Below are 22,125 nucleotides of genomic sequence, written 5' to 3'. Positions count from 1 at the left end.
GGGAAGTGGATGTTTACGTGGGCACATGCATAAACTTTGTTATGCTATACTTATTCTCTCTTAAATGATCAAGTTGAGCTTCTTTATTTACTAAAAAAGGTAATAGCTATTTTATAGTACTAAAATATCTTTAAAATTCAAAGTGTTCATGAATAATCTTAAGACTATGAATGTTATAGAAAATGACATCTGTTAGAATTTCTACTATAGAAACTTGTGCTTATCTGCTAAAAGTATAAACAATGATTTCCATGGACATTTAATACCTCAAATAGGTTTATTTATGCTGACTTAATATAAAGACTAAGTTGGATTTATGAGAATTTACTTTATTTAATTTTAAATATACATATCCTTTAATGATTTCAATTTTTAGGCTCCTGGCTTCAGCCCAGCCCAGCCCTGGCTGTTGTAAGGCACTTGGGAGTTGAACTAGTAGACCGAAGATGTCAATCTCAATCTGTGTGCGTGTGTGTGAAACGGAGAGAGAGAACCAGTGGACAGAAGAACTCTTTCAATCTCTCTTTCAAAAAATAAACTCATCTGTAATTTAAATGCACTGTAAATACAGAAGTAAAATAAGGTTTAAGAAACATGTCAGCTCTACAAATAGAAGAAATGTGAATAGAAAATGAATGGCAGAGTTAAAAGAAGGGAAGAAATTGCAAATAAAAAGCAATACTAGGAAAGCTTGACTACTGTCCATTAAAAGGAAAAGTTCTGTTTATCTAAGATCTGTAATGGTTCCTCTACAATCACTCTCCTTGGAGGACTGAAAATGGATACAAAAGTCTTTCTTGATCTGCTTTTAGAAAAACCATTTCACATCAAATACTAAGATCTTGGGTGGTCTTAAAAGTCAGGCTAAGGAGTGTTCTCTATAGGAAAGAGTTCCAGAGCAGTACTCAAAGACCTCGGAGCACGTTTTCAGATGATAAATCTTGACTGCTTAGCGTGCATCATGGCGCGCTGAGGAGGAGGGAGCTCTGTTAGCAGAGGTTAGGACAATGCAAGTCAAAAAGCAACAAAGACCTCAACCAGCAGAATCAACATGAAAAACAGTGAGGAGGAAACATCTGCATAAGATATTATGAAGACAACGGTCTCATCAAAAGAGAACAGTGTCACCGAAACAAAAATGAGAAAGCAGACTGTTTCTTTTTGAAACAGTCTTGTTTATAAAAAGAGGAAGTCCCCTAGAGATTGAGACTAATATGGACTGAGTAAGATGTTTGGCGAGTTAGGTCCTGATCTGACTGTGGAGGCGCTAGCCTAGAACAGACACCTTCTTCGAGAGAACGTTTTCCCGTTAGTACAGAAGGGAAGTGAAGCGCGATGTGCACTCACCTCAAAGAGAAGACCAGACAACCAGAACACTCAGAGTATAGTCACTCTGAAACAGGACAACTAAACAGGTAGCAAACTCTGCGTCTAAATCTCTCCTTAAGGTCCTCAAAACTAACTGCAGGGTTTCCTTAACCTAGGACAGGTCTTTCTTTTTATCCCCTTCTAGACAAAGGAAAGACTAATGGTACTCCTTAAACTCTACTTGCCAGGATTTGTTTAGTGTTTGTATTGGTAGGAGAAACATTAATGTATTGTATTCTGACTAAAAACCACATCACATGACTTGAAAATTATAAGCTTTTCGCTGAGCAGACAGATCAGGGAATAAGGTTTAGGGAAGCTTCTTGGCGTAAATATAAAATGCCCTTACAAAAATAAACAGAAAAAAGTATGTGATAGTTTCTTCACCAATAAAATGAAAATAATATGTAGTGTATTGAGTACTGATAATGCCTAAACTACATCACTTATATAAAGCACCAAGGATATTCTGTGGAACATGGTGTGTGTGTGTGTGTGTGTGTGTGTACATATAAATATATATATATATATATATCCAAGTCCACAGGAGGATGACTGTAAAAATCCCAGGGGGTGGGCACTTGGTACATTTGCAGCGCCTGCATCTCAAATCAGAGTGCCTACATTTAAGTCCAGCTCTGCTCCTGATTCCAGCTTGCTGCTACTGCAGACCCTGGGAGGCAACCTGTGATGTCTCAAGAAGTAGAGCCCCTGCCACCCACTGGGAGACCCAGATGGAGTCCTAGCTTCCCGGCTCTGGCATGGTCCAGCCCCAGCTGTTGTGGCCATTTGGGAAATGAACCAGAGGATAAAAGATCTGTCTCTGCATCTCTGTCTCTATCACTTGGCCTTTCAAATAAAAATATATACTTAAGATTTAAAAACATATATCCTAAGACTGAAGATGGTTGTGTTATTAGTGAACTAGATGGAACTCAGATGAAGGATTCAATCTAGGTTTGATCACTTGTCAATTATTAAGCATATATATTCCTGCTCAAGCAATAGTACAGAATACAAAAATATTAGAATTAGTTTCTATCTTCAAAAATGCACCTTTTCCTCAGTCACTGAATTAATTATATAACCCCACATCTGAGTTGAACCAAAGCTGGGTAGAATTTGAAATATGATAAACATGCAATAGAGAGAAATAATAAATAATAATAATAAGTAAAATATGTTTTTAAAAGGAAATGGTTAAGAAATTCACCCACCATTAAATCCTTACCTTGTCTTTTTGACGAGAAATTGCTTTAGGTCCTGAAGGATATTCCCTGTTTTTGGCCCAACTTCTAAATACAGGTTTGGTCGATCAAAGCTCGTGCAGGTAATCTGAGGATTGCTCAGCTTCAGGCAACGAACAATGTCTTCCCGCACTGAAGAACTTGCAGTGGCAGTAAGTGCAACAATTGGAACCTGAATGTGGTAAAAGTGATGTTTATTAAAGGAGAGGGCTCGTAAATCCCAGCATTCCCACCGCCTTCTCCCAAAGAGTGTGAAGACAATTTTCAAGTGGTAGTGCAAAATCCAACTTTACAATTATTCTAACGGAAGAAAAAAACTTCCTACTTTTTTCTCAGCCATCTGAATAAAATATTTACCTTGTAAACATCAGAAATCATTTAGATAAAACATTAACTCCACAGGGTTTCCAAATTCAATTACATTGTCTTATTGAATTAGCTTACTTGTTAGCTATTTACCTCTCTGTTTGTTTTTAACACTTATTACATTTGTAATTGTTGATATAAGCAGTGGGTACACTATTTCTGATTTTTCACAAATTATGAATTTGTGAAATTCTCAATTCTCTCAATGCACTAAAATTCTAACTGTATAACAAAGCACTGAGTCTTTAAGGCTCTTATATTGACTATATTGGTGTATACCTTCTCAGATCTAGAAGCAAAGCTCCCAATGAGTGGGATAACTTCTCATTTTACTAGGTGAACCAGCGGCATTCCATATATAAAAATATGTATAAAATGAAACATGAATTATTTACTCATTCCTTGAGCAACCAAGGCATGTTCTATTTTCGGCCCAGAAAAGACTTCTTAACTGGATTAACAGCCAAAGCAGGTACCAGGAAAAACATGAATATCTAATTTTCAAAAACTCTAAGGTAGAATATCAATATCCCTCCCATAAAACTGGATTTAATATTTTTGTCCCTTTTTTCATTAGGGAGCTAGCTTCAATTATGCCATTACTTCAGAATTAAAAAAAAAAAAAGGACTATCCTAAAGTTCCTAGATCATGAGTTATTCCAATGATATAATTTTCTTAAAAACATTTTTTGGCCTGTTAAAGATACAGGAAACAACTTCCTCATAAAATTGCTCTTCATATACACTGCACTGACCTCACAAACCAGCTTAAGCAACTATGTTGTATGTAAGTGGAAATTAGTAGCAAACTTGCTAATTTGCAAATAAACAAGTATAGACTTTGACTCAAAATTAAAACAAGGCATAATTTATTAAAAATTATAAACTACTTTAACAATATTACTTTACTGAATGAAAAATGATTTCAAAATTCACCTAAAACTATTTAACTTGAGGCAGTCTCTCAGATAAAAACAAATTAAATCAAAACCAATGTGACCAGGTAATTGGTATCATTTTTATATTCTGTATCTTTAAGTTCTGTGTAACTATTTCTAATGTGTAACTCCAAAATTAATCCCATTGATTTCTGGCTTACAATCAGACTGTTCTATGAATTTAAAGTATCTATATAACAACTTAGAGATGAATAGGCCAATTTATAAATAAGTTAATTTCCCTAATCAAATATTAATATAGATATAAGGTTGCTTCCAAAAGCTCATGGAAAATTGAGTTAAAACATAAGTTTACAGTGATGCAAGAAATGTTGAAATCCACATATAGGTTTTTTCATACCATGCATTTCCCTGAACTTTTTGAAGGCCTCTCATGTCTGTGTTAACATGAGCAGGTATAGTAGAAACCATACTACTAAGAATAAGTGTAAAAATTACAGATTCTCTGAGGCTGGTATTATGGCATAATGGATTGGGCTGCCACCTATAATGCCATCATCCCTTGTGAGCACTGGTTCAAGTCCAAGCAGCTTCCTTGAAACTTCCAATCCAGCTCCTTGAAAATGTGCCTGGGAAAGCAGCGGAAGATGGCCCAAATGCTTGGGTCCCTGCACCCACATGGGAGACCCAGATGAAGCTCCTGCTCCTGGCTTCAGCCTGACCTACTCCTGGCCATTGTGGCCATTTGGGAGAGTGAGCCAGCAGTTGGAAAACTCTCCCTCTCTCTTTCTGCCTCTCTGTAACTCTGCCTTTCAAATAAATAAATAAATCTTTAAAAAAAAAAAAAGGCAAACCGATTTGGGTGATAAATTATACTGTCACCTAATTATATCAAGTTCTTAATTTATGAAATTTATTCTTAAAGTTGACAAGTCTTGCTTTCTTTGGTAAGAGGTGCCATATTTTGTTAAAATAAGTAATGAAATACAGATTAGCTTCTGACTTTAAAAATTTAGGAAGATTTTAGTCACATATTTCAATGGTATAACACCCACACCTTGAGAGAATTATAACTACTCCATCTGCCTCAAATTTGGGTCATGTTGCTAATTCTAACTCTGTACTCTCAACATCCCACACACACACCATTCCTTCATTCACTCATCACAAATAGATCCTGGTGTACTACAGGCCAATCGTAGTAACAGGTGCTGGAGAAATAGTAATGGAAAGAACCAGCATATCCTATGGCTCTCACAGTGCCTCTTGTTTGAATTTTCTGGAATTTTCAAACTGATGTGGAGCTTCCTGTTTGCCTGTTCTTTCTCAAGACTTAATTTGACTGCTTCCCTCCAATGAGGATCTTTGTGACCAATGGTTTCGTGATTTCTTTGCTATTTTTCAATTTATTGAATAATATGGTGTGAAGCATCCCAGGTTCAGGCCAGTTGTCTGAGTGTAACTGGAATTCAACAAAAAAAAAGCACCAAGAACAGTGAGGAAAACGACAGCACTATGGCCACCAGGTGGCATCTCTCACCACTTCGAGCTAATAAAGACAGTCCTTGAAAGCATCGGGGATAAAGGTTTTCCAGCCATTGCTTTACAAACAGCCTGCCCTAGGGCTCAACAGAAGGAAAACGCTACTTTTAATCATCCCAAGAAATGAAAACGATCCAATGACATCCATAGCCAGACATAATAAAAAATTTAATTCAACCTGAAAATTGTTTAAGAACTGCATAAAATATTTAAAACTCCTTTAACACAATCCTTCTAGAATCAAAGACCTAGGAAAGGATTATAGAAAACAGTTTTCCTAGTTTCCAAGAGCTGATTTCAAACAATTCTAAATTAATGGAAATCGGTCCTCCAGTTGAACTGCGCCTAGTGATTTTCTCATAGACACCCCTTTTCTAGTAGTGTACTATCACTAGTATTCTTTCCATATTATTTGCACCACCCCACATACGATTAGCTATTTGGTATTATTATTTTACAGATGTAGGTTAAACATTTCTAATCTGAAAATCCACAATCTTCAAAAATTTTAAATCTGGGACACTGAACATAAAGCGACAAGCAGGGATTTCCATAACATAGGAAAATTTGTTTCAATGCACAAAATTATTAAAAATATACACTGCCTTCAGGCAACGTGTATAAAGTATATATGAAACACAAATGAACTTCATGCTTAGTCTTGGTTGTATCCCCAAGGTATCTCATTTGTATACTCAACCATTCCAAAACCCATCAAGTACTGGCAAAGGTAAGAAGAAGCTAGGTTGTTCATACATTACTGGTAAGAATATAAAATGATATAGCCACTCTGGAAAACAGTTTTGCAGTTCCTTAGAAAACTAAATATGCATTTAATCATAGGACTCAACAACTGTACTCATGGGCATTTACTCCAAAAAACCTGAAAAAGTCTTAATTCTGAAATGCTTCTGATTTGAAGCATTTCAAATAAGGGAAACTCAAGTTACATGAATCTAAACTCCTTTACTGGATTATAAACTACCTGAAGGCAGAAAGTATGTTTTATACCTCTTAGGAATCATTTGCTTTGCCTACTCAACGTTTTTCTGCCATCCCAAACTACACTCATCTGAAACTGACTTCTTGAAATTCTCCTACCCTAGATCTGCTCTTTGCTCAGTCTCCCCCATCTTGTTTTAATAGCAAGTCCATCCTTCTGATGCTAAATCCTAAGCTGTGACTCTCCTATCCTCCACTGTTCCTTTAACAGTAAGGGAATCTCATAAGGTCTTCACAGTACAGAATCCAATCACTTCTCGCTTGATCCCTGCCACCTTCTCCTTTCTCCTTCTTGCTTTCACTCTTTTCCTTCATTAGCCCACTTCAACACAGGATCCAGAATGACACTTTCAAAAAATAGAAAGCTGGGGCTGGCGCTGTAGCACAGTGGTTTAACACCCTGGCCTGAAGCGCTGGCATCCCATATGGGTCCTGGTTCTAGCCCTGGCTGCTCCATTTCCGATCCAGCTCTTTGCTGTGGCCTGGGAAAGCAGTGGAGGATGGCCCAAGTCCTTGGGCCCCTGCACCCACGTGGGAGACCCAGAAAAAGCTCCTGGCTCCTGGCTTCGGATTGGCGCAGCTCCAGCCGTTGCAGCCTATTGGGGAGTGAACCACCGGATGGAAGACTTCTCTCTCTCTGTGTAACTCTGACTTTCAAATAAAAAAATAAAATCTTAAAAAAAAAATAGAAATCAGATAGCAAACCATTTCACTCTGAACAAAGGCAAACACCACAACCACAGCTCATCAGCTTCTTGTGATCTGGTGTTGCATTTTCTTACTTCCGCCTCTGTTATTCGCCTCCTCGTTCACTGGGCCCAGCAACCCTGCCCCATGGTGTGCTTCTGCCTCAGAGCTTTGCTCCTGCTATTCCTTGTCCCTAACACTTTTCTCTTGGAAAATTTATATGAGTCACTCCCATGCTTCTGTCAGGTCTCTGCTAAAACACTGCTTTCTCACTTAGTAATCCTGGGCTACTACTTTTGAGATACTAAATTAATCATCCCTCCCCAACACTCAACATTCCTCATATGCCTTTGGAATTTTTGAATAGCACTTACTACTATTTAACTTACTACATTTTGTCTATTGTTTGTGAGTTCCCACTAGAATATTCCTTCTGGGGAGGAATTTTTTATTGCTTGGTCTATAAGCTAGAATAGTACCTGGCTCACAGTACATGCCAATAAATAACTGGTAAATGAAAAATGAATGAATGAATTCTGATGATAAAGCTGGAAATCAGAGAAGTAACATTCCCACACAGGAAGTTCATGGTAGAGCTGGGCAGGACACTTAATTTGGATTTTGGAATATTTGCACACATGTAATAGGATTTCTGGAGGATGGGACTCAAGTCTAAACATAAAATTCATTTATGTTTTATATATACTTTATGTAATAGTCTAGAGGTGATTTTACATCATATCTTTAACAATTTTATGCATGAAACAAACTAGAAACATGGAATACACAGGATTTGGTATTAATTGCAGTTTCAGGCAGCTACTGTGGAATATATCCAGGGATAAGTACTACTATATTTACTATCTGGTTCTTTCAGAAAGGGTAGGCCATGCCTTGTTCTACAATATTCCTCAAAAAATTACATGCCAACTTTAGAAGGAAGCCAAGGTTAATTTTTTTTTATCTTTTCCTTGCAAATACCATCCATCTGCCCTGAGTCTTCAGCTTTTTGAGCATCTCCCAATCCTGGATGCTGCACTTGGTAGAAAGACCATTTCAAACATTAGACTTGGCACCGCTTACCAGTGGGAGTGCTGTCTTTAGGGAGCCCAAGCTCCTGAATGAACTTCTAAAGTCATGCCCCCACTCAGAAATACAATGGGCCTCATCCACTGCAATGAGTGTGATACCTTAAGAAAGAAAACAAACAAATGCAAAAAATAAAATCCAAAAGAAAGAACTTATCTAAGTCAACAGTAACTTCTCCATTTAGCATATGTAAGTATTAGAAAAAGAAGAATTCAATAAACTCAAATCAAAATATTTGGCCAATATAAAATATATTTGGCCAGTATAAAAATTTAAGTATAAATAACATCAGTCAACACCAAAAATCATTATTGATAACAAGGACAGGGAGTTATATGAATAAATGCATAAACATTAAAAAGGGAAAATTTATATGTTAATTCAAACAATACATTCATTACATTTCATCAATGTTCCTCAGAAAAATGGATCCCTTACTATTACTTTATGCTCAAAACTATCACTCATGAACGATCTGTAACAATAGTATCTTTTTAAAAAGAACTGCTCTATATCTCTTTGGCACACCTTCAATTTCATCGCCAAGATTAGCTATCAGAAGAAACAGAAGGAGTCAGCACATTTCTACTGAGGTTAGCGACGTCGCTCTCCATGACTGTGCACATAACATACCATGGAGTCCATGGGACAACACCCCACACTTTCCAGTCTAAGATGGGATGTCAAGAACTAAATCTCATTAAATACAAAGCGGGTGAGGAACATAATCTGTTCTCTCTTCCCTAGTAACCTCTCCACTCCAACCTGTCCCATACACATAAACTGAAAGGGGATCAAAAATGTGTAGTAACGCACTTCAGAAAAGTGTTTCATTGAGTACCATCCATTAAACCACCATCACCATCCATTAAAAAGTCTTAAAACATTTCAAAGTAATGATGGCAGTGCTTACACCTCAATTACCACATTAATACTTAAGACAAAAATGTTTTCCTTCACTCAGGCTGATCATACTTGATACTTCTCTGAGAATTAATATTTTTCCACAAGTGCAGAGGTGGGAGTTGGGGGCAGATTAAAAACTCCACATGAGCCTGCATGCACACAGAACCTGGATCCCTCACTCACCATGTGTTCTACCTTAGGCAAGTTACTTAAGCTTTCCAAGTCTCAGTCCGCCCAAGTATAATGTGGAGAAGAGAATCTAACACAATTTTAACTTATGCTAAACATTAATTTAGATCATTCACATAAAATGCTAAGATAGGGCCTGGCACAAACATAAAAAGAGTTCAATTAAAAAAAAACCTATTGTTATTATGGCTATTAAATGCCCACTATGATCCAAACACTTTTCTAGGAATAAAAAGATTAATAAAATACAATCCATGGGGCTGGCACTGTGGTGTAGCAGGTAAAACCACCACCTGCAGTGCTGGCAATCCCATATGGGCACTGGCTCAAGATCCAGCTGCTCCACTTTCAATCCAGCTCTCTGCTATGGCCTGGAAAAGCAGTGGAGAATGGACCAATTCTTTGGGCCCGTGCACCAGCATGGGAGACAGGGAAGAAGCTCCTGGCTCCTGGCTTTGGATCAGTGCAGCTCCAGCCTTCGCAGCCATCTGAGGAGTGAACCAGCCAATGTAAGACCTCTCTCTCTCTCTCTCTGCCTCTGCCTCTCTCTCTCAGTAACTCTGCCTTTCAAACAACTAAATAAATCTTTTAAAAAAAATACAATCCACAACTTTGAAGTGTTCACAGTTTTAAAATAGGAGACAGACATGCAAACCAACAATTATAACTCACTGAGATTGGCAGCTACAAAAGAGTCTTAAGAAAGCTTGGGGGCCGGCGCCGTGGCTCACTAGGCTAATCCTCTGCCTGTAGCGCCGGTACTCCGGGTTCTAGTCCTGGTTGGGGCACCGAATTGTCCCGGTTTCTCCTCTTCCAGTCCAGCTCTCTGCTGTGGCCTGGGAAGGCAGTGGAGGGTGGCCCAAGTGCTTGGGCCCTGCACCCGCATGGGAGACCAGGAGGAAGCACCTGGCTCCTGGCTTCAGATCAGCACAGCGCGCTGGCAGTAGTGGCCATTTTGGGGGGGTGAACCAACGGAAGGAAGACCTTTCTCTCTGTCTCTCTCTCTTTCACTGTCTAACTCTGCCTGTCAAAAAAAAAAAAAAAAAAAAAAAAAAAAAAAAAAAAAAGCTTGGAGTAGGCAGAAAGCAGTCTACTAAGTATGAGCAAAGCTGGCTGATTAGATTCAAAATCCCCTTGGTTACTGCTCAGTGGCTGGGGAAAAGTTTATGTTACTACCGTACTTGTTTTGTTTTAGTGACTAAATCATTCTGATTTTAAATTAAATAGGTTAAGACCAAGATGATGGTCCTCCTTTATTTGAAAACTCCTTATTTTTACAAGTCTTAGTTACAGGTTTCTCAAACTGGCAAATTTTTGCCAACAGTCACTTTAAATGTGCAAGCCCTAGTCTCTCCCTAGGCCCTCTACGCATATTTCATTTTGGCATACTTGTCATTCAAGCCTTATTTCCTCAGGAAAAAGGTTTGGTTGTTAAGGAGTCTCCACATAAAATTATGTTTGCTGTTTCTGTTACAAATCCAGACTACTTAAATAATTTAACATTTACCCAAAATCAATAAATCTGATTAGCTAAATGTCAGACTACTGAACAAATACAATTCTGAGTACATTCATTTTTGCAAGCATTTTACAATTTCTCACAAACAAAAGCCGAAGAAAAATATTTTAAAACTAAGTTTCATTTAATTTACTTCTTTTTGTTCAACAGAGTCAACTGAAGAGTACATTTTTATCTACAAAGTATACTATGCTAATGAGTATAGTTAATCCATTACAAAAATAGTTATAGATTCTTGTTGGAAATATAAAATATTTACTTTAACACTTAAGCTAATTATTCATGTAACAGCATCACATGCTAAAATGGAACAAAACATCCTGGGACCACTAAGGACATATACCATACTTCTGGCAACAAAATCATGAAATTTATATATTGGGTAGTTACGCATAATCAAAAATGCTGAACTGTTCACAAGAACATAAGAGGAGACGTATCAGATTCATTTCCCATTGAAGGCAAAAACTTAATATGCCAATAAGGGAGTTTAGTGGCTGATGGATGCGCTCTTTGATAATACACTTAATCAAACATTCATTTCTGAGGTACTCAGATACTACAGCAAAGGTTGGAAAGGCTGGAAAGCTGCAGCAAAGCTTGAAAACTCTAGAACAAAACTTTAATTAGTCGCTACCAGTAAGTACGTTTGATTATAGGAAAAACAAGGACAAAAAACATAGGAAGCCCTCAACCTATTGGTTTGAATACATACAACAAATCTACAAGTTCGTTTTCATAATATTGTTAGAAAAATTGTTAAACACTTCCCTAGAGTTATGAGTAAGGAACCATTCAAAGAGATATCGCAGTACTGAAAACTTAACCTATCTGGAATTGTTTTAATACATAATAATACAGGCCGGCGCCGCGGCTCACTAGGCTAATCCTCCGCCTAGCAGCGCCGGCACACCGGGTTCTAGTCCCGGTCAGGGCGCCGGATTCTGTCCCGGTTGCCCCTCTTCCAGGCCAGCTCTCTGCTGTGGCCCAGGAAGGCAGTGGAGGATGGCCCAGGTGCTTGGGCCCTGCACCCCACGGGAGACCAGGAAAAGCACCTGGCTCCTGGCTCCTGTCATCGGATCAGCGCGGTGCGCCGGCCGCAGCGCGCCGGCCGTGGCGGCCATTGGAGGGTGAACCAACGGCAAAGGAAGACCTTTCTCTCTGTCTCTCTCTCTCACTGTCCACTCTGCCTGTCAAAAAAAAAATAAAAATAAAAATAAAAATAAAAAAAATACATAATAATACAAATAAATCATATAATCTGGGAACGTTCAGATTGGTTAGTTCAGTTTAAGGTCTCAACCACTGGCATTTGTAATAGAAGCCATGAGCCGGCACCGCGGCTCACTAGGCTAATCCTCCGCCTTGCAGCGCCGGCACACTGGGTTCTAGTCCCAGTCGGGGCGCCAGATTCTGTCCTGGTTGCCCCTCTTCCAGGCCAGCTCTCTGCTGTGGACCGGGAAGGCAGTGGAGGATGGCCCAAGTGCTTGGGCCCTGCAGCCCATGGGAGACCAGGAGAAGCACCTGGCTCCTGCCATCAGATCAGCATGGTGCGCCGGCTGCAGCGCACCGGCCGCGGCGACCATTGGAGGGTGAACCAACGGCAAAGGAAGACCTTTCTCTCTGTCTCTCTCTCTCTCACTGTCCACTCTGTCCAAAAAAAAAAAAAAAAAAAAAAAATAGAAGCCATGAACGCAACACTTGGATGGCTGAGAATAACCACGAAGAAGGTCAGCATTGTGGCTCAGTGGGTTAAGCTGCTTCCTGGAATATGGACACCCCATTAGTACTGGTTCAAATCCTAAGTGCTTGGACCCTTGGCACCCATGTGGAGGTACAGGCTCCTAGCTTCAGCGTGGCCCAACCAGGAGTGAGCCAACTGATGCAAGATTTCTCACTGTCTCTCCCTGTTTCTCTGTAACTAGGCCTTTCAGATAAATAAATAAATCTTAAAAACAAAAAACCAACAAATCTTAAAAATTTTAAGGGCAAAAGAAGTGGCATCAGCTTTTAACTACTTCTGTTTATATTTTCTAGAACATAAGCTCTGAGATCATATAAGTTTTTTTTTTTTAAAGATTTATTTATTTATATGAAAGAGCTACAGAGAGACAGAGGCAGAGAAAAAGAGAGAGACAGACAGAGATGAAACTTCTGTCCACTGGCTCGTTCCCCAAATGGCCATGACAGCCAGAGCTGCGCAGATCTGAAGCCAGGAGCCAGTAGCTTCTTCTGGGTCTCCCATGAAGGTGCAGGGGCCCAAGGATTTGGGCCACCTTCTGCTGCTTTCCCAGGCCATAGCAGAGAGCTGGATTGGAAGCAGCCGAGTCTCAAACCAGTGCCATATGGGATGCCAGTACTGCAGGTGGCAGCTTTACCTGGTATACTACAGGGCTGGCCCCCTTGTTTCTTTAAGAAAATATTTATTTATTTACTTGAAAGGCAGTTATAGAAGAGACATAGAGAGAGAAAGGGAGAGAGAAAATGACTGTGATGGCTAGGGTTTGGCCAAGCAAAAGGTGGAGCCAGGAAAACCATCCATTGCTCCCACATGCATGCAGGAGCCCAAGCTCTTTTCTCAGGTGCATTAGCAGGGAGTTGAACAGGAAATGGAACAGCTGAGACTCAAACTGGTGCCCAAATGGGATGTCAGCATTGCAGGTGGTGGCTTAACGCATTGCACGACAACACCAGCCCTGAGTGTTTGCTTATTTGTAATCAATTACATTTACTAATAGCCATAAATCAAAGATATGGCTTTCCAACCCTGGCTATACATCAGAATGCCTGTGAAAAGTACAGATGTCAGACTCTACTCCAGGCCTCTTCAATCAGGTTTCAAGGTTGGAGGCTGGTTTCCTAAATTTAAAACATCAATTGAATTTAAATTTAGGATGTGAAAAAAGGTAAGTAGTAATTTCATAAAACCCAAGACTTAACATGCATTCAACACTACATTTAAGTGAGGGAAGCATTTAGTTCAGCAGTGAAGTCACTTAGGGATGCCTGCATTCCATATCGAGTGCCGGTTCTGGTCCTAGCTCATCTACTTTTTTTTTTTTTTTTTTTTTTGACAGTGAAAGAGAGAGAAACAGAGAGAAAGGTCTTCTTTCCGTTGGGTCACCCCGAAATGGCCACCATGGCCGGCACTGCGCCGATCCAAAGCCAGGAGCCAGGTGCTTCCTCCTGGTCTCCCATGTGGGTGCAGGGCCCAAGCACTTAGGTCATCCTCCACTGCCCTCCTGGGCCACAGCAGAGAGCTGGACTGGAAGAGGAGCAACCGGGACAGAATCCGGCACCCCAACCGGGACTAGAACCCGGGGTACCGGCGCCGCAGGCAGAGGATTAGCCTGCACCAGCCCACTCATCTACTTTTGATCCAGCTTCCTGCTAATGTACACCCTGGGAGGCAGCAGGTGATGACTAAAGTATTTGAGTCCCTGCAACTCACACCGAAAAACTGGACTGATTTCTGGGCTCCTGATTTCAGCCTGGCCCAGTCCCATCTGTTGCAGGAATTTGGGGAGTAAACCAGCAGATGGAAGATTTCTTTCAAATAAAATGGAAATGAGTAACTAAAAACTAAAAGAAAATATATTTAAGTGCCTCACTATGTACCAACCACCAAATTAAGGAAATGCAAATAAGAATAGTATGTTTTTCCTTGAAAAGTTTATAGTCTAACAGTGAAAACAGATACATAAACAGGTAATTTTAATACAGGAGCCTAATTTGTATGGCAAAAGGAATTATAGGATACTAAGATAAAAGACAAGATAAACACCAAATTGGAGAGCCAATGATTTCCTAGAGGAGATAATGTTTGAAATAAACTTTAACAGAAGTGAAATCCACTATCCTTTCTCTTTAAAGGTAACTCAATAAGTATTTATGAAGATTCTATTTCATCACTTACCAATGCTAGCATCAAGTTGCTGGAGTAGATCCAAGTTACCTGAACAGAATTCTGGAGTCATGTACACAATACAGTATTTGCCTCTGTAAAAACAAACAGGAAATGAAATATACTACAATAAAAAAAACATCTCAATGAATTACAACTCAATACGTCTGATAAATTTTTAAACAATAAATTATGGCATTTGCAAAAAACTAAATGAAGGCTATATGTGTGTGCATATTTTCAAATATATTAGTTCTTTGATTTATTCAGCACATTGAAAGAAAAAGTGGCAATTCCTATCAGAGAGTACTTAGCAGAGACCCACACATATGTAATAAACTTATTTCTGACAAAAGCTCAAAGGAAATTTAGTGGACAGGAATAATCTTTTCAACAAATAGAGACAGAACAATTGGATATCCTTATAGGAGAAATTACTCACAGACATGGGCATTAGGTGCAGTGGTTAAGATACCTTTAGGACACCCATAGCCCATATCAGAGAGCCTGGGTTCAAGTCCCAGTTCTGTTTCTGATTCCAGCCAGCTTCTTACTAACACCCATTCTTGGAGGAAACAGATGATGGCTCAAGTAGTTGGGTTCCTGCCACCCACGTGGGAGACCTGAATTGAGTTCCAGGTTGCTAGCTTCAGCCAAGCCCAGCTCTGGCTTTTGGAGCACTTGGGGAATGAACCAGCAGATGAATGCTATCTCTCTCCCTGTTTCTCTCTGTCTCTCAAGTAAAATGACAAATGAATAAACTACAATCAATACCTCATAAAATATACAAAATTTACCAAAAATAGATCATAAAATCTAAATGTAAAAGTTAAAACTATGAAATTTTGGGGAAGAAAATTAAAGGAAAATCTTTGTGACCTTGAGTCAAGCAAAGATTTCCTAGATTAAACAGCAAAAGCAAAATCCACAAAACAAAGTGACAAACTGGACTTTATGAAAATGAGAAACTTGTCAAAAGGACGTGAAGCAAATAAAAAACAAACTCATAACTAGAACAAAATATTACAACACATATATCAAATACAGGATTTGTATCCTGGATATGTATGTGACTAAAAACTCACTTAGAGTGGTCAGCATTTAATTAGAAGTTAAGAAACCAGCACCCCACATTGGAGTCACTACTGGGCTCCTGACACCAGCTTCCTCCTAATGTACACTCTGGGAGGAAGTGGTAATAGCTCAAGTAATTGGGTTCCTGCCACCCATGTTGGAGATCTGGATCTAGTTCCTGGCTTTGGCTTGGCCCAGGCACAGCTATTTCCAAAATCTGGAGAGTCAACCAGAGAATGGGAGCTCTGTCTCTTCTGTCCATCTGTCTCTGTCTGTCTCTCTCTCTCTCCCTTTCCCATTTCTCTGTCTCTCAAACAAGTAATTTCTATTAAAAAATAAATAACAAAACACTTGAATAGATACCAAAGATAGGCAGGTGCCCAAGGAGAATATAAGGAGATACTCAACATGATCAGCCATCAGGGAAAAGCAAATTAAAAACACAATGAGATCTTTCAGCATGGCTGAAATCAAAGACTTCCCACAGCAAGGGATATCAGAGATAGAGAGGAACCGTGCCTCTCACGCTGCTGGGAACACAAACTGATATGCTACTCTCAGAAAGTCTAACAGTTTCTTAAAAAATTAAACACAGAATTATGATACAACCCAAAAATGCCACTCTTAGCACACACATGAGAGTTCAAGATGCAAGTTGATATGAAAAGTTGTACATAGCTGTTCATAACAGTGTCATTCATAACAGCCAAAAAATGAAAACCCAATGTACAGCACCGCTGAATGGATGAACAAACTGTGGTATCCCTATCCAATGGAATATTATTCAGTCACAGAAATGAAGTACTGATAATGTTGTTCCAAGTAAAAGAAAGCAGACACAAAAGGCCACATGCTGAATCAGCTCATTTATATGAAATATACAGAATAGGCAAATAATAGACAAAACGTGGGTTTGTGGTTGAAAGAGAGTAGAAAAGTGAAGAATAGGGAGCAACTGTTCAATGGGTATGGTAGCTCATTTAGGGGTGGTGCAAATGTTCTGGAACTAGATAGCAGTAACGTTATACAACGTTATTAATACACTAAAAGCTACCATTCTTTACTAATGGTTAAAATGACAAATTTTGTGTTACATGAATTTATCTTTATTAGAAAAAAAAAACACAGGTACGTATAAATCTACCACCTGATCCAGTAATCCTAAACTTTGGAATGTAAAAATAAAATTAAAATATATATCCATAAGAAAACTTATATATGAATACCCACAGCAGCTCTATGCCCCCAAATGGAAACAATTCAAGTATCTATCAACAAATAAATGAATAGAGTGCAGTATATCCATATAATGGAATCCACTCAACAGTAAAAGAACTATTAATAAATGTAAAAACATGGACAAATCTCAAAATAATTATGCTAAATTATTTAAACCACACCAAGAAAAGAACACAAAAGTAAGGTTGGTTCAACTTATACACAATTTAGAAAATGCCAACTAATCTACAGTGAGAGAAAGCAGATCAGCATTTACTTGATGACTAGGGTGGGGAAGGCAGAGATGTGGGAAGAGAGGAAATTAAAGAGATCTGAAGAAACAGAGAATGGCAAATATTCATTGTAAAGATTGTGATGATGGTTTCATTGGTACATACATATGGCAAAACTTATTAAATCATACATTTTCATAAGGTAAAATTTATTGTCTGTAAACCCATAAAGGTGGTTGAAGTGTTTAGAAAAAAAGGAAACACATCTTCACAAAAAGACTTTTACAGGAATGTTTACAGCATCTTGATTTCATAATACCCAAAATCAAAAGAGTTTAGGCATCTATCAACAAGAAAATGTAAAAATAAACTGCAGTTTATTCATACAATGAAATACCATTTAGACACTGTTTGTAGAAAACATTTGATATATTCAACAACACAGAGGAATCTCGAGAATATTACGCTGGGGGCCAGCGCTGTGGCGCAGAACATTAAGCCACTGCCTGCAGTGCCGGCATCCTATAGGGGCACCGATTCAAATCCCGGCTGCTCCTCTTCTGACCCACTTAGCTCCCTGCTAATGTGCCTGGGAAAGCAGAAGAGGATGGCTCAAGTCCCTGGGCCCCTGCCACTCATATGGGAGACCCAGAAGAAATTCCTGGCTCCTGGCTCTGGCCTGACTCAGACCCATTTGAGGAATGAACCCTCAAATGGAAGTTCCCTCTGTCTCTCACCTTCTCTATCTCTGTCTTTCAAATAAATAAATATTAAAAAAGACAATTATGTTGAATGAAACAATTATTTATACAAAATTCTAGAATAGAAGGAATTAAACCACAATAGAAAAAAATTAGAGCAGAGGTTGGTCTCAGGATGGAAGTTAAAAGTACCGACAGGGAAAAGATGTGAAGAAAGTTTCAAGAGTGGCAGTCATACTGCATCACTTCAGGGTTTGGGTTGAATATTTTTAACATTTATCAAAACTCAGTAAATGTGTGTGTGCATTGTGTATATATATTTACAGATTCATGCATATATACGTTCTTTCCCATGTATCTGAGATGAAGTTCTTCTTAGGAATTATGACATGAGAGAACTGGTGAGACAAGAAACCTACGATTGAGTCCCTGCTTAGCCAAAAATTCACTGACTACAGGCAAATAACTTGTATCTGGTCTCCAGTTTCCTCATCGGTAAAATGAGACAAATCAAGAAACTCTCTAAGTTCTCTTTTGAAACAAAAATTATATTTATAATTCTATTAATCCCATGACTACAATGCTAATCTTACAGCACAAGGACTGAGAATAACACTTTACTTTGAAAGATTTTAAAATGAATAGTTCTGCAAATGTACTATCAAAAGAAAGTACATTTTTAAGTTATAGACGTTTTTTGTTCATTTTGTGGAAAAAATTCTCTCACATACCATAGCCATTTAACCAGAGGATCAGAAATCATACAAATTACTCACAATTTAATATCCTCTAGAACGTTTTTTGACTGTGCTGATCCAAGGAAACAAGCTGGAATGTTGGACATTCTGTAAGAAGAAAAGCAAATATTGGAGCAATGTGCATACCACAATATCAACTTTACTCTAGGATGAGACGGAGTAATGAAATATAGTAATAAGACTCCTCTTTGCAATTATCTCTTTTTGTAACTCACTAACTTTATAAATTCTTCAGGGGCCATACTGAAGGCAAGTTTCTAAGGTGGCCTTTCGAAAACAGCACAAGCTGCTCAGACTGAGGTTGAAAAGTTTCTCAAGATAAAATAAAATACTTCCATGTAAACACTTCATACCAAGCTGAAAAGCAAGGGTAAAAGAATATAAAACTATTTTTTAGATTTTTCCATATTAAGAGGAACTAAGTACTCTTGCTTTAAAAAAAAACATTGGAGCCACTTGGTAGCCTTAATTATAGAAAACTCAAGAAAGAAGTTAAGTTCTGTCATTAAAGTATCATATATCAATAGTAAGGATAAAGCAACACATGCAAATGTGTGTTATTATGAACTAGACATCAACACACATGACAGATCAGATGTGCCAGTCACAGCAGACAAAAGGAGAGCAAGGGTGTGGCAACCAAAACAATACTCACTCCAGCTGCAGCACTTGGTCTTCCATCAGAGAAATAAGAGGACAGATGACAACGCCAATCTTGCCTACGTAAACAGGCGGATACTGGAAACATAAACTCTTTCCGTATCCTTGAAATAGAAACAATACACTCACAGACAGAAAGTAAACCCTGATACTTTACCATCTTAAAGTGCTCGTGTGGCTGAACGGTCAGTGCTAATCTGCTATCTTCCTAAAAGCTAATTGATGCATACATTTGACCCTTTTTTCACTCTGATCACTTTTTTTCTATATGCCATTTGTATTTGTATTTTGAGAGTTTAATAAAAGATTGAGCATTTCAAACCCTTTAAGTTCTGTTTTTTTAAAGGATTAGGGTATTTGCTTAAGTACAACTTACCGGTTGCCATGACAACAACATTATCTCGTCTTTCTTCCAATACAGAATGAATCACTTTCCACTGAACTCTTGGAGGTTAAAAAGAAAAAAAAATTTTTTTTGTTTCATTACTAAGAAACTCAGGGAATGAGTTAAAACCTATTTAATCTTTTTACTTCCTCTAATAGAACGGTTTTTAAATTTCTGAGCTTCATATATGTGTACATAACCTGGAACTTTAAAATAAAGAACCAGATTTGATTAACCTCCCACTCAAGCTGACTGAACAACAAGGAGTTTATATTTGGCATATGCATTAAATTGTATTACAAAGATCTAAGGTACAAAATAAACTCCAACCTTCATACTATATCTCCAAAAGAATCAATGCTTTAAAATAAATAAGAAAAACGCTCCAGGATTGACTGGGATGTAAATAAGGGAACTCTGTAATTACAGTAATACTCTAAATATATATGCATTTATATTTCATTTATTTGAAAGGCAGCAACAGAAGGAGAAGAAGAAACACAGAGAATTTATTGCCCATCAGCTGGTTCACTCCCCACATGCCTGCAGCAGTCCAGAACTAAGTCAAGCCAAAGCCAGGAGGCAGAAACTCCTGCTCTCCCACATGGGTGGCAGGAACCCAATCACAAGGGTCATCATCTGCTGCCTCCCAAGGATATTAGCAAGAAGCTGGACTGGAAGTGCAGGTGCACCTCAATCCTAGGCTCTCTGATACGGAAAGTGGAAAACCCAAACACAATGCCTGCCCCAGTATTCTGTAACTTAATAAGGTTACAGAGGCTTGCATGTACACTTGAGATTTATAAACATACACTTAAGGTTTGTAAATTTCCTTATATGCAAATTTACATCAAAAGAAAAAGACTGTAAAAACATATTTAATTCTGGTTAAATATGTACATGCTCAAGTACTTAGTGGGAAGTGTAATGATACCCGCAATTGTCCTTGAGAGGCATCTTTAAACTTCCAGGGATTAATGGACAAATAGAAAGATCAATAGAGGAATATGCGATAAAGCAAACATGGTAAAATGTAAATAGTAGAATCCAGGTGGTGAGGACACAGGCATCAGTGAGTATTTTTTTTTTCAACATTACATCTTAGAAATTTTTCATAATAAAATGTCAAGGGAAAAATCAGCAAGAGAGGTGGTCTTCTGCTATGCTGACAATGACCTATTCTTTTCTAAGACCTGTTTACATAGGGCATTTAGGTTATGAAAGGTCACTGATCTGGACACCCAAATGCACATTTTCCTAAGTAGGAAGCTGAGGCCAAAAGAAATAAGGAAAGAAGTGCTTCAATGGATTCTATTTTAAACCTTCAAAATAGGAAGAGTCCAGTCTAGATTTTCAATCTTATTAGCTTTATTCACATTTACTGTTTTCTCAATTCATTTTTATCCATCCTATTTTTATGCTTCTAAGTATGAAACATAAACACATTTTGAGTATGTTGAAATCAGTTACTATAATAGTCTTAAAACTACTGTCCCATGAACACCTATTGCTTCAACATGCTTTGGACATCATGCACAAAATAGGCCCTGAGACACTTATTTAAAATCAAAAATAAGTCAGCTTTAAATTAAAATCCATTTATTAATGTCTTCAAATTAGTTTCTACACAAACTCGTAAGTTACCAGAAAACCAGTTTTCCTCAATTAAAATAATTTGTGTTTCTGTGTAATATGTATAACTACAGTGAAGTTGTACAGCTATTGCCTTCTTTCCTATGTGAAGAATACATCATTAAATAATTAATTAAATATGTAAGATAATTAACTGAGATTATACTCACGGTTTGAAACTAAAATGGCCAAAATATGTCTTGAGGCAAATAACTTGCTTTGCATTGGGTTCTGGCAACAAATGATCTTAAAATAAAATAAAATTAGTATTAATGTTCAAATAAAAACATACTAGATTAGCAGAGGGAAAAATTTATTTTATTGGCTTCTTTTAAACACAGTTATAGGTACCACAGGTTCTGTTTTCTGTCCTTTAATTCCAGTGTAATCTGGCCCTCTGGTATCAGTCACAGCTCCAGATAAACACCTTGATTCCTATTAAGAGTTAAAATTTGCTTGTGGTGGTCCCAAGACGGCAGAATAGTGACAGAACAGTCCGATTTAGGCTGGCTGAAATTAATATAAAAAAGCAGAGAAAGTACACTCTCAGGGTAAAGCTGCAGGGGAACCTTCGGTGGGAGATCCTGCAAAAGCAGTAGAAATGGCCCAGACCTGTGCAGAAAGTGCAGACAGGCAGCAGCATACTAAGCAACAAAAACAGACCCAGCAGCCTAGATCTGGGAAGAAAGCACCTGCCCAGCAAACCAGTGACCTGCAGCCCACGGTGGGAGCACTGGCACTACTTT

The 22,125-nt window shown here is 38.3% G+C and overlaps 1 protein-coding gene across 6 annotated transcripts in view; it reads right to left on the bottom strand.

The window, feature by feature from the left end:
* WRN (WRN RecQ like helicase) overlaps positions 1-22,125 on the bottom strand; it is a 136,722-nt gene that overhangs the window by 55,546 nt on the left and 59,051 nt on the right. For all 6 annotated transcript variants that reach the window (XM_089327330.1, XM_089327331.1, XM_051834114.3 and 3 more), the window contains exons 12-18: positions 21,550-21,625; positions 19,739-19,806; positions 19,358-19,466; positions 18,721-18,789; positions 14,731-14,813; positions 8,195-8,301; positions 2,600-2,787 (exon numbers count right to left, since the gene is read on the bottom strand). In XM_089327330.1, the coding sequence (XP_089183456.1) occupies positions 2,600-2,787; positions 8,195-8,301; positions 14,731-14,813; positions 18,721-18,789; positions 19,358-19,466; positions 19,739-19,806; positions 21,550-21,625 (700 nt within the window). The remainder of the gene's footprint in view (positions 1-2,599; positions 2,788-8,194; positions 8,302-14,730; positions 14,814-18,720; positions 18,790-19,357; positions 19,467-19,738; positions 19,807-21,549; positions 21,626-22,125) is intronic.

This window comes from Oryctolagus cuniculus, chromosome 2, assembly GCF_051225735.1.
Source record: "Oryctolagus cuniculus isolate XC-2025 breed Fujian yellow rabbit chromosome 2, ASM5122573v1, whole genome shotgun sequence".
NCBI lineage: Eukaryota > Metazoa > Chordata > Mammalia > Lagomorpha > Leporidae > Oryctolagus > Oryctolagus cuniculus.
Note: the sequence above shows the minus strand (reverse complement) of the source record. Positions and strands in the feature narration are given on the sequence as shown.